General features: G+C 39.4%; 2 protein-coding genes across 2 annotated transcripts in view; both read left to right on the top strand.

Annotated features, from left to right (window-relative positions):
• The window catches only part of LOC127230298 (GTP-binding nuclear protein Ran), a 1,116,469-nt gene that overhangs the window by 158,091 nt on the left and 942,945 nt on the right, over positions 1-15,433 (top strand). The window lies entirely within an intron of this gene.
• On the top strand, positions 514-4,029 carry Kcnrg (potassium channel regulator). Its single transcript, XM_051195559.1, is given in 2 exon segments — positions 514-1,610; positions 1,613-4,029. Coding segments are annotated over 2 exon segments (618 nt in total). The 5' UTR covers positions 514-1,108; the 3' UTR covers positions 1,729-4,029.

Below are 15,433 nucleotides of genomic sequence, written 5' to 3'. Positions count from 1 at the left end.
TCATAAGAGACAAAGGTACATAATTTTCTCAAGACCCTTGCTTAGAATTCAAATGAGAACAAAGAAACCTTAAAACTGCTTTTAGTTGCCTTGTTTCTGTCATGGGAAAATGGGCTCTTGAAAGGAAGGAAGCCCAGTAAGTGAAAGTGGGTTTTAGGGAGCAGTGTCTTTACTCCATCCTTTGATCTGGGTGAGAACAACCAAAGTGATCAGGGATGAGAAAAGCTGCTCGTTCAACTTGAAAGCCCAGAAAATGTGGGCAATGGTGGCGCACACCTTTAACCCCAGCACCAGGGAGTTCCAGGACAGCCAAGGCTACATACAGAGACACTGTGTATTGTGGTGAAGAAGGGCTGAAGAGATGGCTGAGATTCCCAACACCCACATAGCAGCTCATACCTACCTGTAACTCCAGTTCCAGGGGAGCTGACACACTCACATAAGCACATAGGCAAAACACCAATGCACATTAAAAAAATAAAATAAAGCACAGAGTGTCTTCCTCAGCAACCAGCTATGAGATGGTCAAGCTGAAGGTGAGGTAAAGGTTGTTTATTCTTAGCAAAATTCACGATCTAGCTATTAAATTACTAGGGGTTCTAGAAACAAATCATGTTTTCTATAAGTCTTTCATCAGCCACGAGGGCTTGGTAAATGTTTGTGGAGAGAGTGGTTTTCTGTTTGAAATACGGATTTACGTTAGGGTTTCATGGAGAATGATTTCTTCAGTGCTGGAGACAGAACTCAGTGCCTCACATACATTAGGGAATACTCTACTGCTGAACCGCTGGACCACATTCCTATTACAAAAGGGGTTTTCTTTCTTTCTTTCTTTCTTTTTTTCCTTCCTGGTTTTACTTTTAGTGGATTACAAGAAAGGGATCTATTTGATATCATGATATTGACATTCTGTTTCACTTGCTGTTTCCATTTTATACACTGCAAGTTCAGTTCCTAAGCAACTCACATTTGCAAACATAGCTATGGATACACTATTTGTCTTGACAATAGTTACCTTGGAATTTAGATTTAGTTTTCTATCTCTACTTCCTTATTTCTTAATCATATAAAATATTTATAGTAGCAGGTTGAGTTAGAGGGTTTCTATATGTCTGTATTAATGGTTTGTAGCCTCTATGAGAAACGAGGGAGTGTGAACGGTCAGGACCTGGTCACTCTGAATGTGGGAGGGAAGATACAACAAGACTCTACAGTAAAGCAGTTCCCTACCTCTCGGTTGGTAGGCATGTTAGATGGCAGAGACCAAGAGTTCAAGACAATTGATGGCCAGATTTTTGTGGACAGAGATGAAGCTTTGTTTAGTTTCATTTTAGATTTTCTGAAAAATCATGAGCTTCTGTTACCCTCTGACTTTTCAGACTATCTTAGGCTTCAGAGAGAAGCTCCTTTCTAGGAACTTGATTCTCTTGTTGCCCTCTTAAGCCAGCACCTGCTACAATCAAGGCCCGCTGTCATGGAGGTGTATTTCCTAAACTGAAACACTCAAGCCTTCTTGAGAATGTTTGGCTCTTGTAGCAAAACAATTGAGCTGCTAAGTAGGAGGGTTAGGGTTTGTAGAGCAACCTGCAACACTGGCCTGAGCAGTGCGGGCCCCCTCCTCAGATGACTTCACTTCCACTGCTACCACAAAGACCTTCTCACCATGACCTGCTTTCCCAATGTGGCCCTATTGAAAACCCCACTGGAGTCAGGTATTCTGAATACTGAAGCGACTCTTTTATTCCAGTTTTCTGACATTTTCTCTCAAAACTGAAAGTTCTTTATGCCTAAAACTCCTCTTGGCAAAAAAGTGTTCATTCAGACTAATGTTTTGTTCAGCTAGAACAAGTAGTTATTTTCTAAACTTGGGCACTTTCCGACTAAGAAGGTATTGTGGGATAGGTAATAAACCAAGACTGCCCAGGAAAAATAGAAACTGGTGTAGTTATAAGAGGAACTGATTCTGTAGATTATATTCCATTGCTAATGAATGGCTTAGAATGAATCCGTTTATTTCTGGCTTGCACATAGGAGAGGTTCCGTGGTATGACCAGATTCCCTCACACACTATGCATTTGTTCTTTTAGACCTTAAAGACGATGGCTGCTTTTTTATTTTTATTATTATTATTACAATTTTTTGAGACGAGGTCTAATTATGTAGCTGCTCCTGGCCTGGAACCCTCGCCACCTCTAGGATTGAAAGTGAGCATCACCACTGCATTTGTCCCTCTTGTCTTGGCTGGGTCCCAAGGCTGACTTCTGCCCTGTAGTCAGGAACACACTACCTCATCCCCTGTCAAAAGTGTCTTAATGCTGTGTAGGATTATTACCAACTGTGAAAGCTGTTTTTAACTTTTGGGAGGAAAAATAACTTTTTTATCTTCTTTACTAACAGCATTTAAAAACAAACATTTTTTTTTGAGAGACAGACATATTTTAGAGTTCTTAGACTTTACAGTCTAAGAAGGAGTACAATGATTATTTCTCCCACAACACATCCCTTAGTCTTAGCTACCAACTGGAGGACAATGCACAGTGTAGCCAAGTATGACAATAAATCTATGTACTTACTTATTTCCTGGTCTCCCAAAGAAGCTGAAATGTTATTTTAGAAATGGGTACCAATCAAATAAGCCATGAAGCACATCCAAGGTCCTGTTGTTACCAAATTGCTTTAATCTCTGTTCTGCATTTTCACTGGGGGAAAAAGTACTTAAATAAGAGGAATAATAAACTTTTGTTGTCTTAAATGTCAATTAAATGATAATGACCTTTTTGGCATTCCTTTTCAGAAAGTTAGAAACCTGAGGGAAATGGCATCCTCAATTTTTGGAAGACACATGATGGGTAAAAAGATGTCTTGGAAATACTAAATGTTCTTTTAAAATTTAGATTTTGGAGGAACTAATTATAATCTTAAAAAACAGGGCTAGAAACTGAAATTGGCCCATTTGTGTGTATGCACATCAAGTGACTCACCCCTTTTTAATTACAAGTTTCAGAAACAGCATAGAATGTTTTTTTGTAACTCTTAATCTGAGAAAGGCATATTTAATTTTCATAACAGATAATTCTAAGTTCAGAGCTATTTCTTTAATTTCTATTTTTTAGGGTCTCATGTGGCCCTGGCTCGCCTGGAACTTCTGATTCACTTGTATTTGCCTCCTGAATGCTAAGATTATATACATGTGTTACCTCACCCAGCTACCATGTGTTGGTATATTTGGTTAAATTGGGAATTCTTCTTGTATTTAATAGTGCCAATTTTAGAATAGAGATATATGATCTATTTAAAGTGATATGAAAATAAGTGGTGATCTGGGCATAAGTACATTTGATATATAACTAATTGGCAATTAGCTGTAATTTTTGCTAGTCTTTGGTCTGAATGGGTCTTTTCGGATGTTTTTGGATGGTGGGTATGGTAGAATAAGCCTGACTGGCTTCCAGGCTTCTTCGGTGTGTTCTTAGTGGTCCCTGGCTTGCATCTGTAGATGCCCACTCATGTGACAACACAGTACTTAGTTCAAGTTATGGTCTCAGGATTCCAGAGTTTCTTTTGTAGCCATTTTCTGATTTCTCCTTTTTAGATTAAACTAGATGGAAAAGTATAGTTAACCTTAACCTTTTAAAAGTAAGATATGGTGATGGAACTCACTAGAAGAAACCTTGCCTGGCATGAACTGGGAGGTCCTGGGTTCTACCTGTAACACTAGAGAGAAGTGTAGGTTTTCTGTTAGGTCACCCTTTCCTTATGTCTTGAAATCCCTTTCCAGTTTGGCTTCATAGGGAATCAGTTATAGTAGTTTTGGCTCAATGGTTTATTGAAGTACATTCTACTTTTTTTTTTAAACCACCTGTTACTTTCTTTTTGTATCTTAATACTTTCATGATAGTCTGTAACTTTCTGACAACTGTTTTTAGTCTATATAATTTAGATTCAGACTTGGGAATAGATGAAGTGCTTTACTACTGTTAAAAATTTGTATCAAACACAATAAACTGTTTTTTGAGATGTGCTTTGTAACTTGATAATTTTTTAGCTATTAACTGTTTTCTTTTCCAGTAATGATTTCCTGAACATGACCTCCAGTGACCATTTCAGCAAGAAGTTAATAATGATTAGAAATTAGGCGGTGATGGCACACACCTTTACTCCCAGCATTTAGGAAGTAGAGTCAGGCTGATGTCTGTGAGTTCAAGGCCAATCTGTTCTACAAAACTACAGAGAAACCCTGCCTTGAAGGAAAACAAACAAACAAAAAAATAAAACCAAAAACAAAGACTCAGGGATGTACTCAAACATTGTTTTACATCCATGAAACTATGCATAGCTTTGGTGTTTGCCTAACCAACCAAAGCCTTTTTCACATTTTTAGAACAAACAGTGAGAAGACACAAAAATATCCTTGATGGTAGTTATTCTTTGTGCTATATTGCTATTATTAGAGCAAACATGGGTGTTATTTTCTGGAGCCATGTGCTGGCTTTGTGGAGTACTTAGTGAGTAAAGGGTTTTTCTTTTCTTTTTTCTTTTTTTCTTTCTTTTTTCGAGACAGAGACAGCCTTGGCTGTCCTGGAAATCACTATGTAGACCAGGCTGGCCTCAAACTCGCAGAGATCTGCCTTCTTCCTCCTGAGTGCTGGGATTAAAGGTATCCCTTGTGGGTTTTTTCATTTTCAATCTGTTTTTTGACTACCATATTTTGCTTTCCAATAACAGGCAATTATTGATGAAAAGGTAGCAATAAAATGGAGTCTTGACATTTTTTATCTTCAAATTTTGACCTGAAAATGCCGGTTTGACAGGAAGGGATAAGCCACGAGTTATAATGGAGGTACTAAAAATTAGATTTAGTGGGAAACTGAAAGTACAGTGTTAATAAAAATAATTTAATAATTATTTAGTCAAATTGGATAAAAACAAACTGAAAAAAGAAACCCTGGAAATAACTTACATACAATATCAAAATTTAGGCCAGTTTAGTGCTTTGACAAAAATTGCTTCAGGAATGATTTGGAATCATAGTCTCTATTTTAATAGTTAGAGTTAGTGATTTGAATTTGAAAAGGAAATCTGTTTTTTAAAAAAAGTTAGGAGCCAGGCATGGAGGCATAAACCTTTAATCACAGCACCCAAGAAGCAGAGGCAAGCAGATAAAAAAAAAAAAAAAAAAAAAAAAAAAAAAAAGGGGAAAAATAAAAAAGGAGCCAAGCCTGGGGTGCACACCTGTAATCCTAGTATTTCTTTGAGGCAGAGGATCATGAGTTTGAGACCTGTTAGGTTTCAAACCTGGGACTAATGGTTTAGGTATCTATTTAACATATCAAAATGAATACTGGCCAACAGGTTCTCCCAGCAACCCTCAGTCCCTACCTGCTACAGGGTCCTTCTGGCTGGCATACCCTGCCCCCTACCCTAAACTTCTCCAGCCGAGGGGTTGGACTGCCCTTCCCTATACAATCCAACCATTTTGGTCACCTGGTCCTTTTTCGTCTACTTTCTTTGGACCTCCTGGCTGCTGTACCTGGTTCCTCTCTGTCCACTGTCTCTTCTCCTCCCCCTTCTTACATGACTCAGGGTCATGTCCACTCTGGACTCTCCCAGATGTCCCTGCTTCTAGCTATGTTCTCCCTTTTTTTCTATAATAAACTTTCTACTCCACTGTACCTAGGAGCAGTCATGTTCCTTTTCTTTTTATTCATTTTTTTCATTCAAGGCCCTCATGGGCCTTTCTGTACAAACCCTGTCTTAAAAAACCAAAGAGAAAGGTATGATGCCTCTATCTGAGATTGTAAATAAATTTATATGTGTAGATTTATTAGTTATTAAAGGAATTCTCTGTGATTAAACACTTTTTTGTATGTCTCAGGTACGTATCCATAAAGCCTGATAAATGAAAATTGGCAAATGGGACAAATGTCTTGGGCTTCCTGACTGATACTGTATTAAAGGAAGGCTGTCATCTGGTGAGCACTAGAACATCAGCCTCTGGAGACAAAAGTGAAGGCTAGTCTCTGAAAGGATAAAAAGCCCTCAAGTTCTTGGGGGGAATAAAACACCCAAACCAGAAACTATCACCATACCAGCATCATCTCAGAATGACACTGTTAGAGACGGGAAACATGTACATCAGTCAGAGTTGTACTTGGTTTGACTTTGGATATTCTCTCCTATCTGCCTTCTCACTGCCGGGCAACCAGGCCCCTGCAGTGCTTAGAGCTACCCTGCATGCTCTTTCAAAACAACATTGCATGCGTGCTTTAGCATCTGCTCCTTCAAAGCCTTTTGCCATGGAATCTCGTAGCTTTTAAAAAAGGGCTCTGGACTTGGACTTGCCTGATTCTAGTTCAGTCGTTTATTAGCTATGTGACTTAAGGCATTAACATTTCTGTGTTTCAACTTTATCTATTAACTAGGAATCCCCACATAGGTTATGAGTGTGGTGGTTAAAGGGAACAAAGTTCTTACTGTGTTGCCCAGCATGTGGTAGACACTCAGTAACTGTTAATAATGATAATGACCATGGGTCACTTACTTTCAAGCCCATGTCTTTTTTGAGACCTTGTTTTCTCCTGCCCTTTAGTTTATCTGCAGTGTCAGGGATTGATCCCTCATGCATGCAAAGTGTACTCTGTGACTAACTTGTACCCTCAGCAGCTGATCATTCGACACAGATTTATATATCATTATAAAACCATATTTCCCTCACTTAAATGTAAGTCCTTTGACTTATATTTTCTAATGCCACTATATATACAGTATTGTGCTAAATTTATCAACCATTCAGTATCTAAATTTGGTGAAAAAATTTAGAATAACATTTAAAATAAACATAATAACTTAGTTTCTCTCATTGTATCTGTATTTTAAACACTGGATAAGCACCTAAAAGAGAAATCACTTCACCAAAAGGCATCTAGTATTTGCTTATAGTTGAGTGAAAAGCTGTTGTGTGGCAATACTTCAAAGTTTGCAATTCATTCAAGAACATCTTTTAGATATTTGTCTTAGTTAGGGTTTCTATTGCTGTGATGAAATACCAGAACCAAAAGCAAGTTGGTGAGGAAAGGGCCTATTCAGTTTACACTTCTGTGGGGGTCTCTGTAAACACCAGGGTGTGCAGAGTGGCCATCCTTGTGAGGCAAGAAGGAAATCCAGTTCAACACAACTTAGCCTCTTTTGGTTCAAATTTGAATCTGACCCTGGGCAGTTTATTTTAGTTATATATTTTACTTACATGTAAGTACAGTACAACATTGGGAAACATTTCCTGGTGACAATTATCACAATAAAGCTTAGGTGTCTACAGTGATACTCTTTTGTTAAAAAAAAAAAAAAAAAAAATGTGACTTCTTCAGTAAGGATGGTTTCTATTGCTTAAGGCTCCATGGGAGGATCAGGTGTGATCTAAGTCATCATAGAGGTTACCAAACTACAATGTACCTGTGACATCTCTTCTTCTTCAGTAAGGATGGGTTCTATTGACTGAGAAACAAAGCTAAAGATAAATGTCTAGGGAGGAAGAGTCTGCGATAAAGATAATAGTCTGGGGGTTCAGGTGTGGTCTGGCTCTACAGATAGCATCCACTTCCAGACATCTGGGTGGAAAACAAGGTGTACCTCTCTTGATTTTCCTAGTGCTCATCTGTGAGCATAGGATCCTGTGCCCTCTACTATTTTTGTTCATCATTAAATGAAGTCAGGACAGGAGCTCAAACTGGGCATGAACCTGGAGGCAGAAGTTTATGCAGAAGCCATGGAGGATGTGGCTTATTGGCTTCCACGTCCTGATTTTTATAGAACCCAGGACTACTACCCTAGGGATGGATGACTTGCCCCCCATGGACTCAGCCCTTCCCCATAGATCACTAAGAAAATGTTCTATAGGCTTGCCTATAGCCTGATCTTAAGGAAGTATGTTTTCCAGTTGAGGTTCCCTCCTTTCAAATGACTCTAACCTATGTCAGTTTGCCATAAAATTAGCTAGCATATTATACTAAATTCTAAGGATTAAATATAGAGCAGGACAAAAATCCTTATTCCCAAGCAGCATACATTCAAATAAATTCATCACCACAGCAAAAAAAAAAAAAAAAAAAAAAAAAGGGCTCAAAGTTCATCAATATGGAATAAGCAATAGAAGCAGATCCTTAAAAAGTATGAGTTCCTGTGAAAGCCAAAGTTACATTTTAAGTTTTAATTACTTTGCCTCTGATCTGCAGTCTCCTTGTCCAAGGACAGATAATTCCTGCAATGCTGGAGGCTGTTGTTTATGGGAGACAACAAATCACATGTTTTCACTCCCCTAAACAACCGAGTTTGACCGATGTGCTTGATCACCTGCGGGTGGGAGGTTCACAGGCAGGAAATACATCAGGATGTATGCTTGCTCTTAACTGGATATAGGCTGGAAGGACATAAGGATGTATGCTTGGCGCTGATTGTACCTGAGGGGAATACTTAAGCCGCTGTAAACCATGACTCTGGGGCCATCTTTTGGAAACCCAGAGATATACCTGGCCAATATAGCTCACAAATATCAGTAACCCCAGGTCCAGGGCTACTGGAAAAACAACAATGAACAAACAAAACAAAACTACCACACACACACACACACACACACACACACACACACACACACACACACACAGAAACCTACCAATGAAATTAAAATTTGGCTTTAAACTGTGGAAGTGGTCTCATTTTCAATCAGTGGGTTTAACATTCGATTCTGAGATCCTGGTAGATAGAGAAAACAGACTCAGGAAAGTTGTCCTTTGATGTGCACACAGATATACATGGGCAATTCCAAGATTGTAAAAAACAAACAAAAATCAAAAACCAAAAACCCTCAAAAAACACGAAGCAGAGCTGGCGTGGCACATGCCTTTAATCCTAGTACCTAGGAGGTGGAAGCAGGTAGATTTCTGTAGGTTCAAGGCCAGCCTGGTCTACATTCTTAGTTTTAAAGGCTAGCCAGGGCTAGATACTGAGATACTGTCTCAAACAAAATAAAACAAGTATGTAGCAGCTTACGCTTATGAGAAAGGAATGTCAAAATATAAGTGGAAAAAAATCCCTAGCACATAGGCTTGGTGAAAATGGTTTACACTTTTAATCTTAGTACTTGGGAGGCAGAGACAGGTGGAGCTTCTTGAGTTCCAGGCCAGCCTGGTCTACATAGTGAGATTGTTTCAAACAAAAATTCTAGGGTGCATATATATATATATATATATATATACACACACACACACACACACACACACACACACACACACACACACACACACATAATTATTTTTTCCATTTATAGGAAAGTATCTATATACATTTGATGGATAGAATTTTCAGCAAAAATGTGAATCACTTGTGGAGAGGAAATTGAGTAAGTGGCATTTAGGTATGGAAGAATTTTCATTCCTATACGTTCATCAATATCTTCTAGCTACAAATCCTGTAGCCTGTAATAGAGACCCACCTGCAAGATACATTGGTGCAATAGCAACACAAAATATTATTAGAGTAAGCAGCCACTTCTTGATTGGATTTAAGCCCCACTTCATGAAATGGAACTCATATCTGTCTAGTGGTCAAGAACCTGTGACTACATAGATCACTGTTTGTGGGTGCCCACAAAGCTGGCTGCACTCCATTTTGGCTCCAGGACAGAGAGTTCAAAGCTGTCCTGAGCAAGTCATAAGACCTAAAGGTCAAAGGTGTGGATGAATACAGTAGGATGTTTGGCTGTCTTAGTCTAAATAACAACAGACCTGAATCTGAGGTGTGGCTACTCCTGACCTCAAGACTAGGAAACAAGAAGTTGGAGCTAAGATGTGGTTACTGAACCCTTAGAAAAGTCTGTTTGTCCAATATACATGATACTGTGTTCCCCTTTTTGGATAAGGTATATAATAGTGGTGAAAAATAAACTTGTGGCATTTCAGTATTGACTCCTGACCTTTATTCTGTCTCTCTCTCTCTTTTTTTAATCTTCTATAGCTAGCCTTTCCCTCATCCACACTCCCCCACTCAGGTATGAACTTGGGACTGCTTGGCTGGTTTCGATTGCAGCCCCACAAAGACCATTCCCAACAAATGGTCTAGGGGAAAACCTAATACTATTATTCTGCTAAAGGAACTTTCATATTACTTTGCTCTTGGCAATTTTTTTTCTTTAACCCTAGCAGAATCTCTAGTGAAAGACACTTCTAATAATGTAACTGTTCCTGTTATGAGAATCAGCACAAACAAAAAGCAAAGCTGAAGTTTGTCAGATGCAAATAGTACAGAAGAAAAGTTAGACACGAGCAAACTTGGTAATTCTCAAGTTTGTCCTAAACAGCTTTCTACTACTTATTTATTTGTTCTCATATGTTTTAAAGGCAGCTCAAATTAGTTCCCATTTTATCACAAGGAAAGGACTCTTAGTAGATATAGTGTGAATATTTAACTCAACAGTAAAATTAAGTGCTAGTAGCACCTTTAAGAAAACTTTTACAGGAAGAATAGACAATCAATGTTATAAGTCATTGAGATTCAAGAAGAATCAGAAGCTAAAAATATTCAATGCCTGGTCAGAAGTAAAACTGGATTATGGAAAGAAACTTTAACAAATTCAAGTAAGAAAATACAACAGGTACATACTCCTATTAATGGTGCCATTATTAAAACAGACAAACCTAAGTGCCATTATGATGATTATATATTAGATGAATTGATAGTATCTGGGATTTATTAGATCATGGTTTTCAGTGTTGCTGGACAGGATAGATTCCTCTCAATATTTTCTTGTAACTTAAAATAACTTGAGGCTTGAGATATGGCTCATAACTACCTGTGACTTCAATTCCAGGGAATTCAACACCATTTATCTTATATCTCTGGGCATGATGTATATACAGAGGCATGCACATAAATTAAATATTTAAAAAATAAGTACATTAATTCATTAATTTCATATGGTTCCCATATGAAAATGTTTTAGTCTTTTGTTCCTACACAAGAATATTGATTTTCCTGTAGTATCTGTAAACTACCCCATTTTATTAAAACTGTTTGTAATGTCTTGTTTGTAATGTCTCTCTCCCTTTCTGAAAGACCCATACCTAGATATTCCAGTTAGTGTCCCACTCAATACAGAGTGGATCAAAGGAGTTCACTGAGATGACAGATGTTTCCAGATGGGATAAATGCTAAAATAATTAATGAATTCTGCTCACTCTGGAATTACTTTCCCTAATGAACAACATGGAATATGCCTTTATACTGTGTGAATATGTCACTGTGATTGGTTTAATAAAGAAGGTGACTGGCCAATAGCCAGACAGGATATAATTAGGCAGGAGAACCAGAGAGAAGCAAGTTGATTGTGCTGTGTTGAAAGAAGGTAGGTACATGTGGCAGAGGATAGAGAAAATATATGGGTTAATTTAAAATGTAAGAGTTAGCTAATAACAAGCTTAGGCTACCAGCCTAGCATTTATTAATATTAAGTCTCTGCCTTTATTTGGTGTTGGTGGTCCTGACAAAAACTCCACCTACAAATAATATATATTTTTAAATTATGGTGAGCTCTCCTTTTAAAAAGTACTGTATTATGATCTTATGAATTTAAAGAAATTATTTGAAATGCTTAATTTAATCCACTGTCCATATTATGAATATGGAAACTACAGAGGGACAGGAATTTTGTTCTGTACAGTAAGGTTCTTCAAAGCTGAGAATAGTACTTAGCATACAGTAGGTATCAATAAATATTTATTGAATAAATGACTGTTATGTATATTGTATATTTCCATGCTCATTAAAATCCTATTTCTATCTCAGAATTGTCATTTGCAAATATGAATAAGAATACATTAAGAACAGCTTAAATAATTCCTGTTTTAGTCCTTGCTAAATTAAGAGAGAATATTGTCTTTTAGGTTTTCTTTTTTTCTTTTTCTTTTTTTTTTTTTTTTTTTTGAAGAATTATTTATTATGTAGTGTTCTGCCTGGACACCAGAAGAGGGCACCACATCTCATTATAGATGATTGTGAACCACCATGTGGTTACTGGGAATTGAACTCAGGACCTCTGGAAGAGCAGTCAGTGCTCTTAACCTTTGAGTCATCTCTCTAGCCCTGTCTTTTAGTTTTTAAGTCTAATCATCAAACACTATTAAAAAAAATTAAACAGCATTACATGCATGTCACTTACCCCCAACTAGCCAAATCACATGCATAGCAAAAATTTATCTAGCAAGAAAAGTACACCAGAGTCCACCCTACTTCGGAGACCTCTCGGAGCAACTCCGAACAAAGGAGACCTGACTATCCACGTGGGACCACCTGTAATTTCCACCGGCTTGGTCCCTGACCCCGCCTCCAGTCCTCTGCTGGAGTCCCAGGCCCCTCCCAGAGATCCGCCTATCTCTGCGGGTCCACTTGGAGTTCCTGCAGGCAAGATCCTTGACCCCCAAATCCGGGCCCCTGCCAAAGAACGAGGTCTCAGCTGGAGAGCGCCAGTTTCCAGTGAGATCCCACTACCCTGCAAAACCTTCTCAAGTTCCAGCCCAGCCCTTGTCCTCTTCTGCCGGCTATTGGCCAGAGGTGAGTCTGGGCCCAATCGGGGCTGCCTGTCCCCTTCAACCTCTTTTCCCCCCTCCCCCGCCTGAACTCCCTGGATTGGCCCCTGATCCTGCTGCTCCTGTCTCCTGTCCCCATCAAGAGCACCCTTGGAGCTCTGATACACCCCCACCCATCCCAACCTCCAGCCTACCCCCCCCACCCTGTGCCCTACCCCACCTACGGTCCTGCTGCTCTGGTTGAGCACTGGGACAGAGGGTGGAGCCAACAGTCCACCCTACTTCGGAGACCTCTCTGAGCAACTCCAAACAAAGGAGACCTGACTATCCACGTGGGGCCACCTGTAATTTCCACCGGCTTGGTCCCTGACCCCGCCTCCAGTCCTCTGCTGGAGTCCCAGGCCCCTCCCAGAGATCCGCCTATCTCTGCGGGTCCACTTGGAGTTCCTGCAGGCAAGATCCTTGACCCACAAACCCGGGCCCCTGCCAAAGAACGAGGTCTCAGCTGGAGAGCGCCAGTTTCCAGTGAGATCCCACTACCCTGCAAAACCTTCTCAAGTTCCAGTCCAGCCCTCGTCCTCTTCTGCCGGCTATTGGCCAGAGAGAAGCCTCCTAGAGAGCTTGGACCACACAGAGATACAGACATTGAATCTTTGATCCACATAAGCCCATCTGGGAAGGACCATAGAGAGAGGGAAGAGACACCACTAACACCTACAGGAAGAAACTATGGGAAGAAGGCAATACAAGAGAACACCTAACAACAGAAAGACAAACATGACACCACCAGAATCTAGGGAATCTACACCAACTAGAATGGAACACAACAACAAAGCAGAGGAAGCAGAAGGGTACGACTTAAAAATCACCATCATAAAAATGATAGAGGCTCTCAAAGAAGATATGAGAAAATCCCTTAAAGAAATAGAGGAAAAAACAAACAAAAAAGTGGAAGAAATGAACAAATTCCTTAAGGAAAGTACAGAAAGCCAAGAAAAAACAATTAACCAGGTGAAGGAAACGGTTCAAGATTTGAAAACCGAAATTGAGAAAATAAAGGCAACACAAATGGAAGGAAAGCTGGAAATTGAAAAGCTGGGCAAAAAATCGGCAACTACGGACACAAGCATAACCAATAGAATTCAAGAGATGGAAGAGAGAACCTCAGGCGCAGAAGATAAACTAGAAGAAATAGATTCATCGACCAAAGAAAACCATAAATCCAACAAATCCTTAACACACAATATCCAGGAAATGTGGGACACCATGAAAAGGCCAAACCTAAGAATAATAGGCATAGAGGAAGGTGAGGAAGCCCAGCTCAAAGGTGCTGAAAACATATTCAACAAAATCATCGAGGAAAACTTTCGAAATCTGAAGAAGGACATGCCCATGAAAGTACAAGAAGCATACCGAACCCCAAATAGGCTGGACCAAAGAAAAAAGACCCCTCGACATATAATAATCAAAACACCTAGCATACAGAATAAAGAAAAAATATTAAGAAAAAAAAAAAAAAAAGAAAAAAAAAAAAAAAAAAAAAAAAACAAACCAACCCAACCCCCCCCCCCCCCCCAAAACCCCCCCAACACCCCAAAAGGCCCAAAAATAATTAAAAAAAAATTAAAAAAAAAACACGGCCCCCCGCCCCCACCCCCACCCCCCAAACCCCCCCCAAACAAAAAAAAAAGAAAAAAAAAAAAAAACAAAAACAACCACATTTCCCCCTTTTATATCTCCAACCCACCCCCCCCAAAAAAAATAAAGGGAGAAAACCCCCCACCCAAGGGAAGCCCCCCCCCCAAAAAAAAAGGCCCCCAATAAACCCCCCACCCCCACCACCCAGGGGGGAGCAAAACAAAATTTTTCCCCAACCCCCCCCCCCCCACAACCCAAAAACCAACCACCCACCACCATCAATGGTCCTTACCCCCCCTCAACATTAATGGTCTTAACTCACCTATAAAAAGACACAGATTAACAGAATGGATATGAAGACAGAATCCATCCTTCTGCTGCATACAAGAAACACATCTTAGCTCCAAAGATAGACATTACCTCAGGGTAAAGGGTTGGGAAAAGATTTTCCAATCAAATGGAAATAAGAAGCAAGCAGGCGTAGCTATCCTAATATCTAACAAGCTAGACTTCAAACCAAAACTAGTCAAAAGAGATGAAGACGGTCATTTCATATTCATCTCAGGAGAAATCCATCAACACAAAGTCTCAATTCTGAACATCTATGCCCCTAATACAAAGCCACCCACATTCGTAAAAGAAACACTACTAAAACTCAAAGCTCATATAAAACCTCACACACTTATAGTGGGAGACTTCAATACACCACTCTCAACACTAGACAGGACCACAAATCAGAAACTCAACAAAGAAACAAAAGAGTTAACAGAAGTTATGTCTCAACTGGGGCTAACAGACATCTATAGAACATTCCATCCAAAGACAAAAGAATATACCTTCTTCTCTGCTCCACATGGAACCTTCTCTAAAATCGACCACATACTAGGAGACATAACAAACCTCAACAGATACAAGAGAATAGAAATAGTCCCCTGTATCTTATCGGACCACCATGCTTTAAAATTGGAATTCAACAACAATACAAATAGCAGAAAACCTGCAAACTCATGGAAACTTAACAATGTGCAATTGCACCACTCCTGGGTCAAAGAAGAAATAAAGAAAGAAATTAAAGACTTTCTAATATTCAACGAGAATGAGGATACAACATACCCGAACTTATGGGACACCTTGAAAGCAGTGCTACGAGGGAAGTTCATTGCACTAAGTGCCCATATGAAGAAAACAGAGGATAGTCACATAAATGAATTAACAGCGCAACT

This window comes from Phodopus roborovskii, unplaced genomic scaffold (assembly GCF_943737965.1).
Source record: "Phodopus roborovskii unplaced genomic scaffold, PHOROB, whole genome shotgun sequence".
NCBI lineage: Eukaryota > Metazoa > Chordata > Mammalia > Rodentia > Cricetidae > Phodopus > Phodopus roborovskii.
The sequence above is the reverse complement of the archived record's forward strand: the minus strand, read 5'-3'. Positions and strand labels throughout refer to the sequence as shown.